Source organism: Oratosquilla oratoria, unplaced genomic scaffold (genome assembly GCF_046742065.1).
Source record: "Oratosquilla oratoria isolate Oo_2021 unplaced genomic scaffold, ASM4674206v1 SCAFFOLD62, whole genome shotgun sequence".
Lineage (NCBI taxonomy): Eukaryota > Metazoa > Arthropoda > Malacostraca > Stomatopoda > Squillidae > Oratosquilla > Oratosquilla oratoria.
In genome coordinates, this window is record NW_027467726.1 from 1051762 (window position 1) to 1076811 (window position 25050).

A 25050-nucleotide genomic window follows, 5' to 3' on the forward strand; every position below is an offset into this window, starting at 1 on the left:
GGTGGGAGAAAACATAACTATAAATGAACAAATAAATAGAAATAATAGTAACGTAAATAATGAATGGGTAAAGTTAAACAATAAACAAATGTGCGATCAAGTGCAAGTTCAATTCACCCGGGGAGCATCTTTGGTTATTAGAAATCAAAATCTCAGAAGGAACCAGCAACTTGGGTTCAAGTCGATGACTTAGCGTCTGCTCATTGAGAGCGTTTACATGATGTGCAAAGTCTGATTTTCGTGGTAAGACGGATATGTGAGGAAGCTTTAGCAAAGGGTTAAGATGATTTTGGACCTTTCGGTATTTGGAAAAGGGCTTTGACAGGGTAGACGGAAAGGCACTGTGGGAGGTTTTACAGATGTATGGGATAGGAGGAAAGCTGATAACAGCAGTCAAGATTTTTTTTTACAAGAGTAGTACAGCCTGTGTTAAAGCCATAAGGATCAATGAGAGGATATCACAGTTTAAGCAACTGGGATACCACTTTCTTGATACTTGGTTTCTCTTTTCTAGGTGTCATGACCTTTATGTTTCTGATATAATCCACCGAACTCGCAGAGGCAAAGATGTTCTTACAAAGTGGAATTCCTCAGGGTTCCATTCTTTGGCCACTTCTATTCATAGTATATATCAATGATATAGACCACGTACTGAAATCTATCGTGTTCAAATTTGCTGGTGATACAAAACTGTGGAATGGCAAATGATCACTTAATCTAATGGTCTGAAAAGTGGCTAATGGAATTTTACATAAATGCAAGGTTATGCACAAAGGTAAAAATAACAGTGCGATTACAAGTTTTTTTTTTATAAATTCGTTAACAAAAGTGGATAGTGAAAATGATCTCGGGTTAATTATCAGTAACGACCTCAAGTAATCTAAACAGTATATTTCAGCCTCTGAGAAAGCAAGCAAGATTCCAGAACTGATTGCGTGATCTTATGACTTCAACCACAATTGGAATATGCCGTTTCCTTATGGTCACCGACTTTCATTGAAGGCATTGACAGATTGGAAAAAAAGTACAACGGCGAGTCACAAAACTGATTCCAAATATCAAAAAGGAAACACGAAAATCAATTAAGACATATGAATTTATTTTCCCTAAAAAAGCGTAGACTCAGGTGACTTGATGCAGGTCTAAGATTCTGAAGGGAATTGACAACATTAAAAGTGACTTTTTTCACACTATTGGTTATTTCTCAATTTGTTTATTATTATTATTTATCTGTCCATTTATTATTTACTATTTACCTGATAGGTTATAATCTAACTTTACCTATTTATCTACTTATGTATTTTTCTCATCCGACCGAGTTATGGACCAAAAGGTCTCCTGTCGGTATGCTTCTCCTTTGTAGTCCTTTGAACTTGAAGTGGTTTGGTGTAGGGGTGGGACATGGAAGCACCCACTCAGCAAGCGGGCGTAGTGTACCGCATTGGATGTTTGGATTGTGATGCAGATTACATAGGAGAAACGTATAAGCTCGCCACTAGAATTGAAGAACATAAACGGGCAGTTAAACGGAAAGATGCAGCCTCAGCACTTTATAATCACATGAACGAACTACAGCACAACACTGACTAGGAAGGAGCGACAGTGGTGCACAGAGGCAACTCGAAGAAAAGGAGATTATTCACAGAAGTGTGGACGACAAAAGAAATTGGCGTAAATAAGTGCATAGACTTAAATCCAGTATACCTGGGCACTAGGAACGCAATGACAGAAAAAGATAAAGTGAGAGAGTACAAGGTGAACGAAGGTCACAGTGTGTATGAACGTGATTTAATTTATTTCCTTTTTTCGTGCAAGTGTGTATTTCACTTGTACAAATTGCATTTTATTGTATTTATTCTTTTGTTAACATAGGAGAAAGTTCGGCGGGACGCTTTGTCTTCCTTTTTTGTTTGCCCAAAAAGTCATCTGCAAAACACTCCCTATGTGACGTGCGCAAGATTTTGACAGCAAAGCAAGTAGTGTGCCTCTGCGTTAAAGGTTGCTTCAATTGGTGTAGTTTTTCATTGGTTCTGATCGCCGCTGCCAAATTGGTAGATATAGATAAGGTGACGTATCAAACGTGTTCAGTGTTTACATTCTCTCATGTCAGACATGCAATTACTATAGACATAAACAGTTAGTCGATAAGATAATCTTAAAAGTTTGTTTTAGTACTGGTTGATTGAAGGGCAGGGTTGAGTCTACCCTAACACCCCCCCCCTCCATGCAGGTGACGTTCCCTCTACGAGGTGCATCGTAGGTAATTAATAATTGCTCCTTTGAGTAGGAGAGAAGTATGGAATTTCGACCCACAACTAGGCTAACAAAGCAAACACCGCTATAATGACCAGTTGACCATTTTGATAATCGATTTTACTATGTGTTTTTAGCCAAATTACTCTTATAATAGAAGATGGCATATATGAAATGGTTTGTGTACAAACACCAACAGTCCTACTATTACATATTTCTAAAAGTTAATCTCGTTGTTGTTTTTTTCAGAAAGGTATCAACAAAGAAAACCCGATGTATCATCGATAGCTCGGCTATCTCACAGCTCATCTTAAACATCAAGTGATGGCCCACACAGGAGAGAAGCCTTTCTAGTGTGACCTATGTTTTGCAGAAGATTGTCACGTATATCACATGATGACCCACATAGTAGAGAAGCCTTTCCAGTGTGACTTGTGTGATTCTGCTTTCTCACAAAAGAGTTATCGCAAATATCATGTGATGACCCACACAGGAGAGAAGCCATTTCAGTGTGCCATGTGTGATTCTTCTTTCTCACAAAAGAATAATCTCAAACATCATATGATGACCCACACAGGAGAGAAACTATTCCAGTGTGACATGTGTGATTCTGCTTTCTCCAGAAAGAGTAATCTCAAAAGTCACATAATGACTCACGCAGGAGAGAAGCCATTCCAGTGTGACATGTGTGATTCTGCTTTCTCACTAAAGCATCATCTCAATGGTCATATGATGATCCACACAGGGGAGAAGCCATTCCAGTGTGACATGTGTGATTCCGCTTTCTCAAAAAAGGGTAATCTCAAATATCACATGACCCACACAGGAGAGAAACCATTCCAGTGTGACCTGTGTGATTCCGCTTTCTCACAAAAGCGTGATCTCAAACGTCACATGATGAGCCACACAGGAGAGAAGCCATTCCAATGTGATATGTGTGATTACGCTTTCCCAGAAAAGCGTGATCTCAGACGTCACATGATGACCCACACAGGAGAGAAGCCATTCCAGTGTGACATGTGTGATTCCGCTTTCTCACTAAAGGATGCTCTTAAACGTCACATGATAACCCACACAGGAGAGAAGCCTTTCCAGTGTGACTTGTGTGATTATGCTTTCTCACAAAAGCATGATCTAAAAATCATATGATGACCCACACAGGGGAGAAACCATTCCAGTGTGACATGTGTGATTCTGCTTTCCCTAAAAAGGTTGTTCTCAAACGTCACATGATGACCCACACAGGAGAGAAACCATTCCATTGTGACATGTGTGATTCTGCTTTCTCAGAAAAGCATAATCTCAAACGTCACATGATGATCCACACAGGAGAGAAGCCATTTCAGTGTGAAATGTGTGATTCTTTCTCACAAAAGGGTGCTCTCAATCGTCACATGATGACCCACACAGGAGAGAAGCCATTCCAGTGTGACCTGTGTGATTCCGCTTTCACAAAAAAGGGTGATCTTCAACATCACATGATGACCCACACAGGAGAAAAACCATTCCAGTGTGACATGTGTGATTCTACTTTCTCCCAAAAGGGTTACCTCAGACGTCACATGATGACCCACACAGGAGAGAAGCCATTCTAGTGTGACTTGTGTGATTCTGCTTTCTCACTAAAGGGTGGTCTCAAAAATGTCGAATGATGATCCACACAGGAGAGAAGCCATTTTACTGTGACCTGTGTGATTCCATTTTTTTCATACAACGAGTCACCTCAGATGTTACATGATGACCCACACAGGAGAGAAGTGTGACCTGTGTGACGCAGGTTACTCAGAAAAGAATGCTCTCAAATATATTATAATGACCCACACATGAGAGACGCCAATGCAGTGTGACCTGTGTGATTCTGCTTTCTCACAAAAGGGTGATCTCAAAAGTCACATGATGACCCACACAGGAGAAAAGCCATTCCAGTGTGACACGTGTGATTCCGCTTTCTCACAAAAGGGTGATCTCAAACAGCACATGACTACCCACGCTGAAGAGAAGACATTCCAGTGTGGCCTGTGCAATAAAGCTTCTTTTCACGTAAGGGTTTTCTCAAACGTCACGTCACATGATTACCCATACAGGAGAGAACCTATTGCAGTGTGACCAGTGCAATAAATATTTTTCACAAAAACCTGTTCTCAAATGTCACAAGATGATTCATACATGGTTAAGACTTTTACACTGTGTCCTGTGTGATGAAGCTTTCCGAAATAAGGATTTGAAATAGCACGTGATGACCCATTCCGAAAAAAGGCCTTTCCAACAGCTTGAAGGAGCAGTATCTAACAGCATATGATAATGAGCGCAGGCGAGAAGACTTTCTTGTATGACTTGTGCGATACAGCTTTCTTTCGAGCTGCTTTCAAATGCCACAGGTGATAATTCGTTCCCATACCAACGGAATCACACTGTTATTTCACCCCTACCACATCCTCCAGGTTTTAGCGGGAAAGGATGGCGTGCCCCCAGCTTGGTTATCTACTCTTCAGTGAAGACATAGTTTTAGACTGGGGAGTGACCAAAGATTTCAGCATTACGGGAGAAACTGGAAGAGTTTGAATAATCCCATAACACCGGAAATATAATTAGAAATACCCGAGATACCAGAGATATGATGACACTTTTATTATATTGCGACTGTCCCTCCGTTATGCTCTTCCCCAACCCCTTGTTACTGTTATGTTCCACTTCTCTGAATGTTCATTTCCTTGTTTTCGCCTACCCTGTGGTGGGGGACAGAATGCTGCCGCCAAGTATTCCCACTTGGATCGTAAGAGACGGGGATTGGGACAATTAGGATGTGTGACGACATACGGGGGAAGGACGAAGCCGTTGACAAGGTAGAGTAATGGGATGGCGATCAGTTATAGCTTGGAGGAAGCGGTATACAGCTGGAGTAGTATGCATGAAAATATAAATGTAGGTGCTACCACTGTCGCCGCCCTTGTAATCCTCACTTTGTGGATATGGCAACTCACTTCTGTTAGCTATAATCTACTGTCCAGAAGAATGAAAAATGTAGGAATCCCCCGGGAGGACATATACAAGGCCAAGCTCGAGTTGTGCCCCCCCCCCCCTCTCCCACTTGGGAGCGAGCGCCGCGGAGGGTAGGGCGAGGTGTGACTGACGTGAGCGCTATTTGCAATAGCTTCACTGACTTGTACATCGGTTATCATGTTTTCGCGGCTAGTGATCAATAGATCGATTAAGTTTCCATGTCTTGTGGGCTCTTTTACATGTCGAACTAAGTATTTGTCACCGAGGAAATCCATCAAGCAAGTACCTATATGGCCATGTAGGGTCATCCAATCAATGCTAATACAATTGATATCACCCATTATGAATAAAGTCACGGTTGCAGAAACTAGACAGTTCTTGAAACAAGTTTGTCGCCTGCTGATGACAATGCCTTTGGCCTATATCACATACACTCATTTTTTTCCATTTGTTTGAATTAGTTCTACTCACAAGCTATCATGTGCACCATCTTTCACTTTCTCTAAAACGCAAGCATGGACATTGCGTTACGTACAACAAGACCCCACCTTTCTTGTGGTTTCTAACTTGATGAAAGTGATTAAATCCCCCAATATTAAATTCAGCTTCAAACTCTCCACCGTTTAAACATGTCTCGGTTATTCCTGTTATATCGAGATTTTAGCTTTTGACATATACGCCTGTATTTCTTGTATGTACTATATAAAATAATTTAATAGAATAATAAAATGCGATGGTTTGTATGCACGCTGCAAATACACGATTGAAAATATACACAATCTCTAATTGTGTATTTGTTCCGTTTGGTATATGTATGTACTATATAGAATAGTTTGATGTGATAGTTTGTATGATATAAAAAGAGACATATTAAAATATTTAAAAAATGTGAACTATTGTGGCATTTTCCCATTAACCTCTTTGGTATGAGTCAAATTATCGCGGGAAGCATCAGCTGCCTGATGCACGATGATGCTGTATCACCATACTCGCGTTATACAGCAGTATTGCTCGTTCTCTTCCACTATGACTGTTATAACCACAGAAAATATGGTCAGCCTGGTTCGCAGAATTTTGGAGTCACTCGGCCACAACTACAAAATAAATATAACCGCGACGCAGATGCCGGCATCCTCATACAAGTGTAGGGACAGTTTCCCACATTTTCCGCCATTGTCACTTTATCACATGCAAGAGGACACCTTCCAACATTTTGTTAATTTCATGATAATTATTAATGTGCGCTAAGGATAATGTGACTTATGGATATCACAATTCAAAATCAGAAATCAATATATGAAAAGAAAAATATTAATGAAATTGAAATGCCCATTATTATTGAGTCCTATATCAATATATAAAACCATGAATATTTCAGTGATTTATGATTATATACAAAAAGGGGTTGCAGTCTGATAACAGTTACTCAGTCATGAAGGCGACTGTCATATCTTTTCACGCAGCTCCCGACCCCACCCGCGAACAATATTAGAGTTAGACGAAAGCCTTTATTGGCTTCACTGTTGTAACTAACATAGAACTTTGCAAATCACATGGTAGAGGGGTCAGTCCCCGTTCCCTCGCTTACATCCTATGCAATCGTCAGATTCACAAGACTTTGGTTGGGTTACAAGTGCTGAGGGAAAGTAGTAGGACGGACGGCAGGAAAGAGACTACTGCGGTATGACCAACCCCTCCCTCCTTCACTACCTCGGTCAGAGTGCAATAACACTATCGCCCTGAGAGGAGGAAAACCAATCGACGACACGGTTCCCCGAAGACCGGAGGAGACTGCAAGAGGCCATTACTATGAGTACTGCCCTGCTGTCTAAATGATAATCTTGACCCGTTTGAATATATATTAGATCACGTCACCCTCTTCGTTTTTCCAGTGCAAGTCAAGGTGCATACACATCTCTACGTAACAGATTGTTATCCAGTTCTTCAATCAGCAGTGTTAAGTATATTGATATAGGCTAGGAACAATATCCAACAAATCCTACATTAACAATGAAACCCTACATATCTTCACATTATAACCGATGTTCTTAGACAGCTTTAGTATGCCTGTGAGAAAGACTTCTATTTCACACATGCCCAATCCTGGATGGAAAAAGACCACCAGTTCTGCTAATATCTCACTACTACTTCCTACATTGAGCAGCTTGTGAACGGTCAGATCGTAAGGAGGCGGATTTCTGGATTATGAAACCAAAGCAGATTAGTTACCCCTTGATAGAGCTACAAATATTTTCGTCAAGTAGGGGTAAACCATGTCAAAACATTTCTAAAAGTGCCTTTGTACATTTGCAAGAAGGTTTGAAATAGTTTAGACATTTGTGTCACGAAAATTGTAAGCAAAGAAGGAAACCACACAGGTAAGGAAAAGATTATTGTAGGCGTTTGCCAGACAGAGCCTACATGATTAGTTTGATGCCTGGAAGTTGCAGGCCATTATGGCTGTAGCTGTCTAGGTGTTGGATACTCTAGATTGCTGTAGGTTAGTAATGAGATCAAATTAGGTATTGTTCTGTTGAAAGAAAGCCAGCGTTTCAAAAATTGGAGGGGGTGCTGTCAAATAACAATAGCCCCTTAAGAACAAGGAAGTAGTTAACGGCATATGCTGATGTTTTAGAGCAATTCCAAGTATTGAATAAGAATTTTGACTTAGGTGTAGAATTAGGTATATGTGAAGATGCATGCTAGTGTTTACTAATCACCGCTGATGTTACTGTTGATTTGTGGTACTCATATATGGGGTCGAAAATACTCAGAATGATAAAGCTAGTTGTGATACAGGTAAGAATTGCAGACTTGAGATTTAAATAATGTAACCTAACCTAATTGTTAGTAACTGTAAAGATGATCGTCTTTGAGTTTTGAAAATCGTTGCTGACGTTACTATGAATTTATTGTATTTAAACATGGGCTAGCAGATGATATAGAGAAGGGTTGCAGACTGGCAAACATATTTGTGAATACCTAAAATCATGTAGAATCAATTACATTATTGTAAAAGATATATATGTATGGAAGAGAATGAAAGTGATCTTGTATTAACTTATCTCGTATCAAATACAAGAAACAAAATAAACAAATATTATTGAAAAATCTATTTGCCATGAGGGAGAGAGGGACTGGGGAGGTTATATATGGTCAGAATAGGAGAATACTGTGCTTGATTTTTCACTTATTTGAACAGTGTTGTCATTTCTTCATTAATCACTGGCTTTGCATGCTTCTCTAAATCGCAATACTTATTACCCAATGTAGTCCCCAGATGGGGATGGGGTTTAGTACAAACAAGTGATTTACAATTAAAATGGAACACCCACTTTGTTAAAATCAATAGGAAAACTGTTGGGAAAAAAATATATGGATCATGTCAAGAACAGTGACCCCAATGATCCTCATCTAAAGAATGGCTATCCCAACATAACCTAACCCAACCCACAGTATTCCCCAATTCAGATAATGTCAAGATTAGCGAACCCAACATACCGGTATCTAAATCAAAAACAGCAAACCTGATTGTACTAATGTAAAAAATAACAAATCCAATAATCTTTTAAAGAATAGTGAACCCTGCTGTGATTGTCTTCTCTAATCTTAGGTATGGTCAGAATTGGAGAAAACTGCTTGTTTTATTGTTTATTTGAACAATGTTGTCTTTGTTTCTCTCATTAATCGCTGTCTTTGAACTCCTCTTTAATTCTAAATACTCATTTCCCAATGCAGTCCCCAGACATGACTGGTATGGGGGTTGAGGTTGGTACAAATAAGTGTTTTCTGATTGAAACAGAAGACCCAATTAACTGAAGTCAACAGGAAAACTGTTGTAAAAAAAAATTCAAATCTATTGGCCAGTTGGGTGTTTTGTGGGTATTGAGATTTACATCCTTAAGTGTAGTGTGACTTTGGATAATGTAATACATTATTTTTTCACCTAATTTACCTCAAGATCATTACGTGAAGCTCTTGTAAACCAGTAAGGTGATATTTTCTAAAGTCAGGTATTATGTACAAAATGCCACAAGACAAAGGTAATCCCTGTATAAAAACATAGTTGCATATTTTGCACTTCTATTTTATTTCCTAACACAGAAATAGAAAACTGTACATATAAAATCAAAATAAGTTAAGGTAATGACATTGAATTGTTGATGTTCCAAATTGATCAGATGTTGAAACTGGTACCTGCAAAGAATTCCTCATTTGATCTTGGGAGGCTTTTTTGAAAGTTCTTTTACTCCCATCTCTGACGTTTCTATGTAGGTTGGCAGGTTGCATCCTGTGCAATTATTGGCCACATTATTGTCTTCCCTTTTTAGGGAATTACTTAGGGTGTCCATACAGAGGAGGTATTATTTTCCAACCAAATTGATAATAGTAGTAATAATAAAATGATAAAATGAAAAATAGAATAATAGTTTTTCCACTTTTCATACTGTGCATGATGGCTTTATATTACTTTGGTCATACTCTGATTTAAGACTTCATTTCTAATCGGACAATTCTAATGGTTTAGAAAAATTGATCTATTCTTGTTATCATTCTATATATCCATTTAGTTTTTGTAAGGTTTTAATGTATACATGAAATAGAAGTGCAAAAATATACTTTTTGTGCAATTTTGATAAATGAAATAGAAGTGCAAAATATAATGGTGATTTTATCCTTGATGCATATGAATTGTTTATTCTACATCTATAGAAATTATTTTATGATGATAAGCAAGAAAATGTAGGACTATGAACATTGTCATATGGCATTTTGTTGCATATCCTTTTCAGCTTGTCAGTTTCTTTTTCAATGACCATTTCTCTCATGAGTCTTTAGATGGTAGTCTATTTTTCTTCTTTGTTCCAGAGTTGGCATTTCCAACTTTAACAATCTCTTCATTTGGCAGTTTTGAATGTGTTGGGGCCATATTCGTAATTGCTGTTCAGATTCTTTCAATTTTCTTTATATTCTTTTTAGTACTGGGTGTCCATAATGTTGCTGTATACTCCAGTTTTGGCCTCATCAGTGTGATTACTAGTTTCTTTACCATTCCAAGTAGGTAAAGGCCCCCTTTGTTGGTCATAGCAGTTTTTTCTATCTGTTTATCAGGTGCCATATCCTTTGTGATAATCACTCCAAGGTCTTTTTCAGAATTCACTACTTTCTTTACTTCCTTTGTACTGATTTTATATTGTCATGACATTCTGTGAGTAACCTGGATTACAAATATCCTTTTTGTAGTGACAGTTCTGTATTACAGACATTTTCTTAGCTAGTGAGACTTCACAAAATTATTTCAATGTTTCATGGAGCAAAAAATAAATAGATAAATAAAAATAAATAAATAAAATAGAATAAAGATACGTATACATACATACACATACATACATACATACCAAGGCTTTTTCCCCCTTTCAAGGGGAGGTAGCCAAAAAGAAAAAGGCATAAAATCATTTCCACCCATTCCATCCCCAAATACACTCCACTCCCCTCGACGCTCCCTCTTATCTTAGCACCTCCTGGATGACGGGTCATCCCTGGACCTTGTCCACTGTCCTGGTTCAGAGGCAGTGTCGCAAGTCATGCCACATCCACAGCAAGGCCGCTTCACTAAAATGAAAATAAAATAAATAAAAGCATGGCACAGGTAGAGAATATTGTTAGGGATCTTACAATTTCTAAGGTCATCATTAAAGAATGTACTCTTTTAAGTTATCTAGAGAAAAAATGTAATTTAGTGGATCTATTACTGGTGTGTCAAGTTCAAAAATTGAATTATTTACCTTCATTGGGAAGGGCATCAGTTTGTACAGGTTGAATCTAAATTCAGAAGCGAAAGGAACCTCTGTTATTATTGAAGAAACACTTAAGTATGCATTTTACAAGGGATAATAGAATGATATCTTTACTTCACCAAAGAAAGGTTGGAAATTACAATCTTAGGTGAGTTATTATTCTTACAAGTTGGGGGATTGGGAGTAGGGAGGACACAACTTGACCAGAATTTGCGACAACTAAATCTTGCACAAAGGATTCCAGGACACACAGGATTCCAATCCATTACTTTGAGGATAATTGACTTGAATAATAATTTTATTTACTTTAAATAATTTACATAATTCTTCCAAGATTTTGTTGTTACATTCAGTAGCATTGTCTGAAACTAAGATCTTGGGAGTTGTGGAATTACAGATTACTTGTTCATCTATTACTAAAGCAATTGCTTCAGCCCTCTTATTTGGAATGGGTCTGGTCAAATACAAAATCTTGGCAAGAAACACATATATCCCTTTTCAGACAACTCAAGTGTATCTAAGTGAATTTTTCCTGAGGTTTATGTGATATAGGATATGATAGCACAGGAGCAGACATATGTGTATTTCCTTTTACCTCCATACATCTCAAGCAATTGTCAATATCTCTCCTCATGCCTAGCCAAAAGTATTTAAGTGTGATTTCACTAAGATCCCTAACTCAGCCTGACATATTGCCATACCCTCCTTTTTTCAATGTTGCAAATCCTATCAATAGATCTGGGAAAACAGATTCTTCTACAACTGTCACCAGAATGTACAAGTGCTCATTTTCTTTTTCTGTTATACAAAATAACATAAAGCCAGTCTTATCTAATGTTTAAACTGACTTTCTATTAGTCCTCGCAATGAGTAATGGATTGGTTCCAAGATTTTCATTCCTAGTTTCAACCTTTTAAGCGTTTTACTGGTTATAACATTTACTACAGATCCTGTATCAATGAATATTTGCATAGGTCTATTGAAGGATTGACTCACAACAATGGGTCCTACAGAACTCCTTCCAATTGTTATAGTAGACAGGAGAGAAAAAAATCTCCTTACTGTGTTGTTCTCTTTTTCATCCCTTTTCAGTACACAATGTCTGCCCCTCTAAGGTTAGCTCTGTAGTGTTGTTTTATTTCATGTCTTCTTGGGATTTTACTCCTGTTTGTGGGTGAATACAACAAAAATTTGGCATTCCTCTTCAATCCTGTGTTCTGTGTCCTACTCAATTGTGATACAAACAGAAAGTTGGGTTCCTACAATATATTAGAAATTACGTAAAAGGTGACGTTATATTGAACTCATTTATTGAACCCTGGAGGTTTAATTTCATTAAAGTGATAAAATGTATATTTAGATTATTGGATCAAATCTGAATAATTGATCATTTTAATAATCAATTACTACTGATAACTTGTAGTCTATTGAAAATTTTAAATATTTGAAATAAATACCGAAAATTCTGGTCGGTGAAAAGTAAACAATGGTCGCGAAAATTATAGATATTGCGTGTGGCCTGCGGCCGGATTCATTCAAATACTTGTTTTCGTGTAGTCAAGACGCTTAGAATTTGTGTCAACTGAAACTACAGAAAATCAATTTCGGAGGAACATTTACTCCCAACTGTAAAGAGAAACCTCTCTTTAAAGCAAAAGATTACGATACAATTGAAAATAACGGATAAACTTAATAAGGTGAAAGGGACGAAGGTATAACTCGGCCGAGTTAAAACCGGTCTCTCGAAAATCCGCCTTTTCTATAATTTACATCTAAAATATCAAGAAGGTAAGATTGAACTTTCTTATTTTGAATTTGTCTAACTAAAGTTATTAATTGTTTGTTGTTTGGATGAGGAAAACAGATCCTTTTCCAATATATTTAAAGAGAAGTCCCATTAACATCAAAACTCTGCATAATCTATCTAATTCGCCATAGCCAATAGTTTACCTCCGTGAATTGATTCGGTATTCGAGCCTTTAAGTGGGCCTATTTGTTTATATTAAATAGGTAACTGTTGATTCACTTTGCCGATTATTATTAAAAGGCTTCACATATTCGTAAGTAATTGAGTTGTTTTATATAATAGCTTCAGGCGCTCAATTAAATGAGTTGGTCAAGTTCGTCTAGTATATACTAGGGCCTGTTTGTTCTTAGTGGAAACCTTGTGTCCAGGTTGGTATGTTCATTTGAAATCGAATTGTTTTATGTATAGGCTAGTACAACCTGAATATTTTTTTTGTACTTTGGATCAAAACCGTCTAATGACTAGTGATAATGATAATGAGGATAATGAAAACCTTGATAAAGTTGGATTTGAGACTGCATTGGTTAAATTGAAACGAGAAAGGGGTATACTTAAAAGAAAAGTTACTCTGATTCTTAATAAATTAAAGGATTCACTTAATAAAAGGACATTAAACATTTGTTTCTGTAGTAAACAATTAGATGTTATTGATCAAGTTATAAGTGAAATTTAAGTTAAAGATGAACAAATTTTAGATCTTTTAAAGGAAAATGAAATAGATGTTAAGAATTATGACACATTTACTAGTGAAGTAGATAAGCAAGTAGGCTATCATATGGAAATATATGAAAGTCTATCAGAATTTCAGAATTTTAAAATGGCAGGGAATAAATCCAATAATCACTGCAAGCTCTACAGATGCTGATAGATTTGTTGAAACACTCAATAGGCTAGACCATTTTGATACTAAACCGCCTCCCTTATCATGCGGCGTTTTTGATGGAACAGAAAAGGATAAATTTGCCTTTTACTCTTTCCTCAATCAGTTTAATAATGTCATAGGTAATAAGGAGAGTAAGTCCCAGGCAGTGCAACTTAGTTATTTACATAGTTATCTTAGGGGTTATGCTTTGAAAATCATTAGCCATTTGTCTATCATAAATGAAAATTACGATAGTGCACTAAAATTATTGAAGGATGAATTTCTGGATGTACCCTTTATAGTGGATGAAACTTTCAGAAGGATTTTAAGCGCAACAGTGCCTCAAGGATATGACAAGGATTTTTTTACATTAAAGTCATTCATCACTGAAATTAGAGCATACATCTTTGAATTAAAGTCTAATCATGGCTATGATTTTACAGTGAAAAATTCTCCTGGAAATTTACTATTGAGTCATATTCTCTTTAATTAGTTGCCTACAGCATTCAAAAGGGAACTGTTTCATAAATATAATACTAACTATCCTACCTTGACAGAAATCTTTGAGTCGTATAATGACATTATTAAGACTCTAATTAAGACCTGTAAAACTTCTTTGCCCAAATCTGATAAAAACAATAAGGCCAAAGAAAATTAAAAAAAAATGCACCCAAAGAAAATAAAAGTTCTCTTCAAAACTTTAAGACCATTCAAAATAAGGTTGTTCCCTCTAAAAACCTTATTTGTAAATTGTGCAGCGCATCAGGTCACTCTTTGGGACAGTGTGAAAAATATTCTACTCTTAAAGATAAGACAGAGAGAGTACAGGAGTTAGGTCTCTGTGCACGTTGTGCAGGATCTGGTCATAAAGAAGATGAATGCTTTGGCAAGCAAAATAAATTAAAATATGGTTGTAAACACTGTAATTCTCATGGCCATATAGCACCCCTTTGTCCTGAATTTAAAGGGCCTAATACTAGTGGTAATCATCTTTGTTTAACATCTCAACAAAAATCTGAAAATTATTACATTTCCCCTACTGTAACCTTGGAATTTATTCGTGGTAAACAGAGTAAGAAGATCAAATGTCTAATTGATACAGGGAGTCAGCAATCCTACATATCAGCAAGAGTTGCTAAAGAGCTTTGTACGGATTTAGACTCATTGAATATGATAGACTTCAATATAAAAACATTCATTGGACCTGAAGTTAAGAGCTTTAAGCAAACCATAATAGGTGTTAAAATGAATAAGATAATTCAAATGCCATTTCTTATTGACCCTTCACTCAGCATAAGTTTTGTTGTACCGGGTATGAATGAAGCCCTAAAAAATATAAACGATCAAGGTTTTGAATTGGCTGATGAAGCCTTTGGATTAAATCAGGATAATGAATTAATAGAAGTGGATGCATTATTAGGTGTAGACTTGCTTCAATTCCTTCCAGAATGTTCATTTGCCCCATGCTTGCAAGGGAGCTGCATGGTAATTGGAAATAAAGTAATTCCTATTGGTAATGTCAATCATTTCTTGACTAGGAAACAGGCTTCTCAAATTAGTAAAAAAAATGCAAGTAATTAAGTTCAAATTTATCAATGTCAGAATCTTCTAAAGTTCATGACACCTCAGTTAATCTGATACTTAATCCAATTAAATCCTATTCTAATCCTCTAGAAAACATTCTAAGTGATTCAGATATTGAAAATGGGATAGAATATCTCTTCAGCTTGGAATCTATTGGAATTAGTAAGAATGAAATTTATAGTTCAGAGGACCAAGAACAAATTGCTAGATTTAATGAAGCTATTCAGTTTAAAGATGGCCATTACCAAGTTAAGCTTCCTTGGCATTCGGAAAAAATAGAACTGGTCCCTTCTAATTTTCAGGTTGCCAGAAAAGTTTTAGGGAGAATCTCAAAAAATCTTGAAAAAGTCAAATCTTTATGAAAAAGAGAGGTCTTTGATAAGCAGCTTCAGGATGGAATCATAGAGCAGATTGAAATAGACTTTTCTGATGAAAAGGTGAATAATCACACTTGGATTCCACATAGACCAGTCATCAAGATGGAAGAGCAGGTCTCAACTAAGATTAGAGCAGTTTTCAATTGTTCACTAAAAACTGATAAGAATCTACCTTCTTTGAATGAGGCTGCATATACTAGAGTTGATCTAATGGAGTCCTTGCTTAAACTGTTATTTTGCTTTAGAACTAATGATATAATCTTGCTGAGTGACATCAAGCAGGCCTTCCTGTCAATTAGGCTCAGCCAAGAGTTTGACAAGAACCGTTTTTGTTTCCTTTGGGAAAGGGATAAATTGACTGCTTATAGATATAGAACTCTAGTATTTGGATTTACATCATCACCCTTCATTCTACATTATGTAATGAAGAAACATGCCAGTAAATTTCCTCTTGACAAATGCACAAACATTCTTTCCAGTCAATCCTATGTTGATAATTTGATATTCACAGGTAATAATTTTAAGGAAATGACTGACCTTTATTGGCTTTGCTATGAAAGAATGGCTCTTGGTGGTTTTATTTCAAGATCTTGGAATTCAAATTCACTCGAACTGAGACAACTGATAGAAAGGGATGGCAAATCGGTTGAACACTCAAATGAGACAGAGAAAATTCTAGGTTACAGATTTAATCCTAATATAGATGAGATGCAGCTTGCGCCTGTTGAATTTCACTCTGTCAGTACTAAAAGACAATTGTTATCCGAGACTTCAAGTTTATTCAATCCACTGGGTTTAGTCTTACCCATTAGTATAAAAGGAAAGTTGTTGATGAGGAAGGTGTGGCAACACAAATTAGGATGGGATGAAAAATTGCCTGAGGACATAATAAATGAGTGGGATGATATCAAACCAGACTTTGAGAAAGCTAATCAGGTCTCCTTTATTAGGCAGGCATTAAATGAGAATGAAGAGTATAGACTTAATATTTTTAGTGACAGCTCACAAAATTGATTTGGGTTTGTTGCTTATGGTACCAGTAAGGAAAGTAGTTCCGTCTTTTTTGCTAAAGCAAAAGTGGCTCTTGCTAACAAGGAAAAAGAACATAGTATCCCAGTCTTGGAGCTACTTTGAGTGATTCTTGCTGTAAAGTGCATCTCCACTATTTTGAATGCCTATTCCAATATAAGATTCAACTATATTAATATTGCTGTTGATCCACAAGTTGTGCACAACTGGTTAATAACCAGACAGACCAAACTAAAATCTAAGTTTGTCAAAAATAGAATAGGTGAGATGGATAGTAAATTACAACAGCTTGAAAGGGATTATAACATTCCCATTAGTTTCAATTGTGTCAAAACTGAAAATAATCCTGCTTATCTCTTAACTAGAGGATTAACCTACAACAAATTTATAGATAATTTTGAATTTTGGCTAAAGGGACCAGATTGGATGAATTATGAATTAAATACCTGGCCTAAATACCCATTGTTGAGTGTGGGTTTTAATCTGATAAATCAAAATATCAATACTCACAATACCATGCAAGGAAAGGAAGTTGAAATCAGACCTATTTTTGACATTGATAAGTTTTCAAACTAATAAAGTTATGAAAATCACTGAGTATCTCTTCAAATGGATTTGTATGAAGAGTGGTGAAAACTCTCATGAGAAGGCATTGGATTATTGGATCATGATAAATCAGTCAGTCGGTTTTGCTAAAGAAATTAGCTTCCTTAAACAAGTGGATACACTCAAGTCGAGTAACTTTAAAGATTCAGAAGTGCCTTCCTGAGTATTGAATTTAAACTTGTTTCTTGATGAAAAGGGCATCCTGAGATCATGAGGAAGGATTTCCAAATCACTTAATTTGATTATAATGTGCACAATGCTGTACTTTTGGGAAAAGATCACCATTTCACTGTACTTTTTACCAGATTTTGTCATGCTCAGATACAACACATGGGAGTCAGTACTACCTTCAATTTTCTAAGGTCCCAAGGATTCTGGATACCAAAGGGTAGATCTTCTGTTAAAGCTTCAATTAAGGACTGCAAAATTTGCCAGAAGTATAATGCACTTGCCTATAATTACCCTAAAGTAACCAGTATGCCTATGCAGCACATGAATCTGATCAGACCTTTCAATCATGTGGAAGTTGATTATACAGGTCATTTATTTTTTAGAAAAGATGATACTAATGCTTTGAGTAGATATTTTATATTGATTTTCACTTGTCTTAATATCAGGGCTGTCCATTTTGAGTTGTTGCCTGACATGTCAACTAAGAATTTCATTCTGGCCTTTCAAAGATTTTGTAATAGATATACTATTCCAACTTGTACAGTGATAATGCCCGATCATTTGTGAAAGGGGGAGACATATTAGAGAAAACTCTCGAGTCAAATGAGTTTTTGGATGAACTTTCAAAAAACAAAATCAAACATGTAAGAATCTCAGTATATTCAGCATGGGTTGGGGCAGCATGGGAACGTCTTATCAGAACAGTAAAAAACTGTCCGTATAAGGTGATTGGAAGATATAAATCAACATGTTTTGAGTTTCTTACTGCCCTTTCAAACATAAAAAATGCCATTAATTCTAGACCTCTCACTTATAGAGCCAGTTCAGAAGAATTTGAATTTATAACTCCAAATTCATTCCTCAAACTTAACAACATTGGTTCATTGATGTTCCAAGATGAAACTGATATTTGGGTTAATGATGAAAACCAGGAAAATCTTGAAAATGCACTTTGCAAGCAGAATGAGATGTTTGAGGGATTTAGAAGGTTGTGGTATGAAGACTATCTTCTGAGTTTAAGGGATCATGCAAAAAATCTTTATCAGAAAGAATGGTCTGACAAGATAAAGAAAGGAGATGTAGTTTTGATTAAACATCCAAATAAACCCAGACCCTTTTGGTTAATTGGAATAATGTTAGAGATAATTATTGGGCATGACAACAAGGTTAGGATTGTTAAAGTGAAACAAAATAATGGAGAAATTGCCTTCTATACAATAAAGAGTTTGTATCCCATGGAATTTAATATCACTCTTGGAAGTCAAAACCCATCACAACCTTCAGAGGTAGATACTGGAAACGACTCAAATCAAAGAAATCCTCAAGCTCCATCTGCAAATAATAGAGATCTCAAACCAAAAAGAATGGCTGCGTTAAAGTGGCGTGAACTTATGAAAAATAAATTTTATTATTTATAAATTATAAATTGGGTATTAGGTGTTGGGTAAAATGCTACACCCTGGTTCAGGGGTGAGGATACATGTGTTTAGGTGGTGGTTTAGATACTGCACCCTTCATCTAAAGGTGAGAATAAAATGTTTTACCAAAGTTTGATTATAGGTATTAAAATCTTATTGATTTATTATATTTGTATTTACATTGATTTAGACACAATTAAGGTTGCATTGCATTGCATTTGTTACAAATGCAATCTCTTGTCTGGAGTATATTAGAAATTACGTTAAAGGTGACGTCATATTGAACTCTGGAGGTTTAATATCATTAAAGTAATAAATTATGTATATTTAAATTATTGGATAAAATCTGAATAATTAATCATTTTAATGATCAATTGCTACTGATAATTTGTAGTGTATTGAAAAATTTAAATATTTGAAATAAATACCGAAAATTCTGGTCGGTGAAAAAGTAAACAATGATCGAGTTATATATAGATATTGCTTACTGCTAGTTGCTGGCTTCGTTTAAAAAATTCTTTGATTCTGTGAAAATTAAGATGCTGAGAATTTGTGTCAACTAAAAGTAAATAATATAAGTTTACTGTAAATTAATTTCGGAGGAACATTTACTTCCAACTGTAAAGAGAAACCTCTCTTTAAAAACAAAAGAGTACATCACAATTTAAAATAACAGTTGGATAAATTCAATAAGGTGAAAGAGAGTAAGTACACACTTGGCCGAGTTAAAACCAGTCTCTCGAAAGGTCTTCGCCTTTTCAATAAATTACATCTAAATATCAATAAGAAGTTGAGATTGAACTTTCTCATTTTGAATTAGTCTAACTAAAGTAAGAAATTGTTTGTTTATTTGAATGAGGAAAACAGATCCTTTTCCAATAGTGATAAGGGCTGGGACACTGTAAATTGTGTGGGTATGATGTGCATACATTACATGTTGATGAGGGTAACCAATTCTATTTAAAAAAGATTACAAAGGAGGAGCATGCCAATAGGAGACCTTTTGGTCCATAACTAGGTCGGATGCAAAAAGATATAACTATAATTAAGCAAATAAATACAAGTAATAGTAATATAAGTAGTGAATAGGTAAAGTTAACTAATAAAGAAATGTGCCATTAAGTACAAATTCAATTCACTTGGGGAGCATCTTTGGTAAAATTATTCTTTGGTTATTAGGAATCAAAATCTGAGAAGGAACCAGCAACTTGGGTTCAAGTCGATGACTCAGCATCTGCTCATTGAGAGAGCATTTACATGATGTGCAAAGTCAGATTTTCGTGGTAAGGCAGATATGTGAGAAAGCTTTAGCAAAGGGTTAAGATGTTTTTGGGCCTTCGAGTATTTGGAGAAGGATTTTGACAGGGTAGATGGAAAGGCATTGTGGGAGGTTTCACAGATATATGGGATAGGAGGAAAGCTGTTGATAGCAATCAAGATTTTTTATTTTTGTTTATTTTATTTTATCTTTTTATTTTTTGCAAGAGTAGTACAACCTGTGCTAAAGAGGATCAATGAGAGGATATCACAGTTGTTCATGCAACTGGGATACAACTTTCTTGATACTTGGTTTCTCATTTCTAGGCATCATGACTTATATCTTTTTGATGGAATCCACCAAACTCACAGAGGCAAAGATGTTCTTACAAAGTGGAGTTCCTCAGGGTTCCGTTCTTTGACCACATCTCTTCATAGTATATAAGTGGACTGAAATCTATTGTCTCCAAATTTGCTGATGATACAAAACTGCATGGAATGGCAAACGATCACTTAAACTAATGGTCTGTAAATTGGCTAATGAAATTGAACACAAGTAAATGCAAGGTTATGCACATAGGTAGAAATAACAGTAAGTACAATTACAATTTATTTAGAAATTCGTTAACAAAAGTGGATAGTAAAAAGGATCTTGGGTTAATTATCAGTAATGATCGCAAATCATCTAAATGTATTTCAGCCTCTGAGAAAGCAAATAAGTTTCTAGGACTGATTGCGTGGTCTTATGACTTCAACCATAGTTGGAATATGCCGTTCCCTCATGGTCACCAACAGATTGGAAAAAGTACAACAGCAAGCCACAAAACTGATTCCAAATATCAAAAATAAAAGATATGAAAATCAATTAAAGCATATGAATCTATCCCACCCACCCCACCCCCCCCCCAAAAAAAAAAAAAAACGTATACTTAGGTGACTTGGTACATGTCTAAGTTTTTTAAAGGGAATCGACAACATTAAAAGTGACAACATTTTCACACTGTTATTATTTCTCAATTTGTTTATTATCATCTGTCCATTTATTATTATTTACTATTTACCTGATTGTTTATCATTTAACTTTACCTATTTATCTATTTATTCTTATCATTATTTTTTTGTATTAATTCATCTATCATCATAATAGTTTTTTCGCATCCGACCAAGCTATGAACCAAAAGGTCTCCATTTGGCATGCTTCTCCTTTGTAATCCTTTGAATTTGAAATGGAGAGAGTGGATTGATGTATGGGTGGGACTTCGCCAGGGATGTGTTGTGTCGCCGTGGCTGTTCAATGTGTAAATGGATGGGGTGGTGCGAGAGGTAAGTGCAAGGGCAATGGGCCGGGGATTAGAGAAGGTTAAAGAAAATGAAGAAATTTGGAGGATTAGAGGAGTTAAGGAGGTTAGTGTCTAAGTTTGAGAAGGTGTGCTAAAGAAGGCACCGACGTGATGTTTTCCGAACCAACAGTTATCCGAGTCAGACCGTATGGAAATGGACGAGGACGCCGCAACGTACCGAGACACCATCCCCTCACACAGGACACAGGGTCACAATTCTGTCCATTAAAGGTGCATCAGAGGTGACGGCCAGGATACTCCGGGACAAGAACATACAGGTAGCACATAAACCACCCAGCACTGCATCACAACCTCTCCAGGGTCGAGGACATGGAAGCACCCACTCAGTAGTCGGGTGTAGTGTAACGCATTGGCTGTTTGGATTGTGATGCAGATTACATAGGAGAAAGACAGAAGAAACTCGCCACTAGAATTAAAGAGTATAAACAGGCAATTAAACGGAAAGATGTAGCCTCAGCACTTGAACACATGGACGAGCTACAGCACAACATTGACTGGGAAGGAGCCAGAGTGGTACACAGAGACAGCTCAAAGAAAAGGAGAATATTTGTAGAAGCGTGGACGACAAAAGAAGTTAGCTTAATAGGTGCATAGACTTAAATCCAACATACCTGGGCACTAGGAACACAATGACAGACTCAACTTAAAGTGTGAGAGTACAGGGTGAACAAAGGTCACAGTGTGTATGAACATGATTTAATTTATTTCCTTTTTCGTGCAAGTGCGTAGTCCACTTTTTCACTTGTTGTATAAATTGCATTTTATTGTATTTATTCTTTGTAAATAAAAATGTATATGATCCATTATGTATAATCGGGTATGTAAGGTTGTGACCAGTTATCCGGTTCCCGTAACGACTGGAGGAGGAGGAGGAGGGGACCCGGACAGCTTCGGTATCACGGAATACCTCTCCCAGTTCCAACTACGGCCAATATATTAAGCTTTTTGTCCACTGTATCTCATTGCGCCCCTGAAGACGGTCCTAGGACCGAAGCGTGGGCATTAAACATCCCACTTTGTTAACATGGGTAAAAGCTTGGCGGGATGCTTTGTCTTCATTTTTGTTTGCTGTTAACCCAAAAAGTCATCTGCAAGACACTCCCTACGTGACGTACGCAAGATTTTGACAGCAAAGCAAGTAGTGTGCCTCTACGTTAAAGGTTGCTTTAATTGGCATAGTTCTTCATTGGTTCTGATCGTCGCTGCCAAATTTGTAGATAGAAAGAAGGTGACGTATTAAACGTGTTCAGTGTTTACAGTCTCTAATGCCAGACATACAATTACTATAGGCATAAAGTTACAACTTCGTGAGTGAACACCGTAATTGAATCTGGAGAAAATTGTGTTGTCATTCTGATTTTTGAGTGAAATAGACAATGGACGTAAATTTTTCACAAATTTAATTGCAACTCATTTGTAGTGACCGTTGCAACGGTGAATCCGTTACTCGATAAGATAATCTCAAAAGTTTGTTTTAGTACTGGTTGATTGAGGGGCAGGGTTGAGTCTAACCTAACACCCCCCGCCTATGTAGGAATAGGAGATAAGTATGGAATTTCAACCCACAACTAGGCGAAAGGCTCTGCCACCCCCTTTATAGGAGGAAAGGGTCTGTTGGTTTGTAATATTGTCAGCAGTTGCAACTGCTACACGGATTGGACAGTGGCAACTGTGTGTTTGTTTACACTAAGCAATGACCAATGTTAACAGTGGTGGTGGTGGTTGTTAGCGAGTTGTGTGCCCGGGTAGGTGGGCACCTATTCGAGGGCTAGGACAATGTAATTGGTGTGGATGTCATGTGAACACATCCCATTTTCATGAGTGATTTTAATAATCGATTTTACTGTGTGCTTTTCAGTAAAATATTATAATAGGGGATGGCATGTATGAAATGGTTTGGGTACAAAACACCCACAATCCTACTATTACAATCCTCCGTTAATGTCAATCTTATTACATTTTTTTCCAGAAAGGTAACCATCAACATTTCTGTGGGAAAGTTATCCATAGATTCCATGTATTTGTCATGCAACAAAGAAAACCCCGTTGTGGCATCTATACCTCGGCTATCTCATGGGGAGAAACATTTCTAGTGCGACCTATTTTATGCAGTTTTCTCACAAAAATATTACCACATATATCACATGATGACATAGTAGAGAGGCCTTTCCAGTGTGACTTGTGTGATTCTGCTTTCTCACAAAAGGGTGGTCTCAAACATCACATGATGACCCACACAGGAGAGAAGCCTTTCCAGTGTGACTTGTGTGATTCTGCTTTCTCGCAAAAGAGTAGTCTCAAATATCACACGATGACCCACACAGGAGAGAAGCCATTCCAGTGCAACTTGTGTGATTCTGCTTTCTCACAAAAGGGTCATCTCAAATATCACATGATGACCCACACAGGAGAGAAGCCTTTCCAGTGTAACTTGTGTGATTCTGCTTTCTCACACAAGAGTCATCTGAAACGTCACATGATGACCCACACAGGAGAGAAGCCTTTCCAGTGTGACTTGTGTGATTCTGCTTTCTCACACAAGAGTCATCTGAAACGTCACATGAGGACCCACACAGGAGAGAAGCCTTTCCAGTGTGACTTGTGTGATTCTGCTTTCTCATATAAGGGTGGTCTCAAATATCACATGATGACCCACACAGGAGAGAAGCCTTTCCAGTGTGACTTGTGTGATTCTGCTTTCTCACACAAGGGTGATCTGAAACGTCACATGATGACCCACACAGGAGAGAAGCCTTTCCAGTGTGACTTGTGTGATTCTGCTTTCTCACAAAAGGGTGACCTGAAACGTCACATGATGACCCACACAGGAGAGAAGCCTTTCCAGTGTGACTTGTGTGATTCTGCTTTCTCACAAAAGGGTCATCTCAAAGATCACATGATGACCCACACAGGAGAGAAGCCTTTCCAGTGTGACTTGTGTGATTCTGCTTTCTCACACAAGAGTCATCTGAAACGTCACATGAGGACCCACACAGGAGAGAAGCCATTCCAGTGTAACTTGTGTGATTCTGTTTTCTCGCAAAAGGGTCATCTCAAACATCACATGATGACCCACACAGAGAAGAAACCTATCCAGTGTGACTTGTGTGATTCTGCTTTCTTACAAAAGAGTGAGCTTAAACATCACATGATGTCCCACACAGGAGGGAAGCCATTCTAGTGTGACATTTGCGATTCTGCTTTCTCACACAAGGGTAATCTGAAATGTCACATGAGGACCCACACAGGAGAGAAGCCATTTCAGTGTGACTTGTGTGATTCTGCTTTCTCACAAAAGGGTAATCTCACACGGCATATGAGGACCCACACAGGAGAGAGTCCTTTCCAGTGTCATTTGTGTGATTCTTCTTTCTCGCAAATAGGTCATCTCAAACATCACATGATGACTCACACATGAGAGAAGCTATTTCGGTATGACCCATGCGATTCCACTTTTTTCACAAAAGGGTCACCTCAAATTACACATGATAATCCACGAATCCCGGAAAAAAGCCCCAGCGGAAAAA

The 25050-nt window shown here is 37.1% G+C and overlaps 1 protein-coding gene across 3 annotated transcripts; it reads left to right on the forward strand.

Moving 5' to 3' along the window:
* Positions 1–6921: 6921 nt before the first annotated feature.
* Positions 6922–24710, forward strand: LOC143023817 (uncharacterized). Of its 3 annotated transcripts, none has more exons than XM_076182440.1 (2): positions 6922–7156; positions 23493–24710. In XM_076182440.1, exon 2 carries the CDS (start codon positions 23550–23552, stop codon positions 24702–24704), a length of 1155 nt encoding a protein of 384 aa, XP_076038555.1. In that variant the 5' UTR covers positions 6922–7156; positions 23493–23549; the 3' UTR covers positions 24705–24710. The 3 variants fall into 3 exon arrangements, with proteins under 3 accessions (XP_076038555.1, XP_076038556.1, XP_076038554.1); XM_076182441.1 differs by having other exon boundaries at positions 6922–7066; XM_076182439.1 differs by lacking the exon at positions 6922–7156 and adding an exon at positions 7170–7631.
* The last annotated feature ends 340 nt before the right edge of the window (positions 24711–25050 follow it).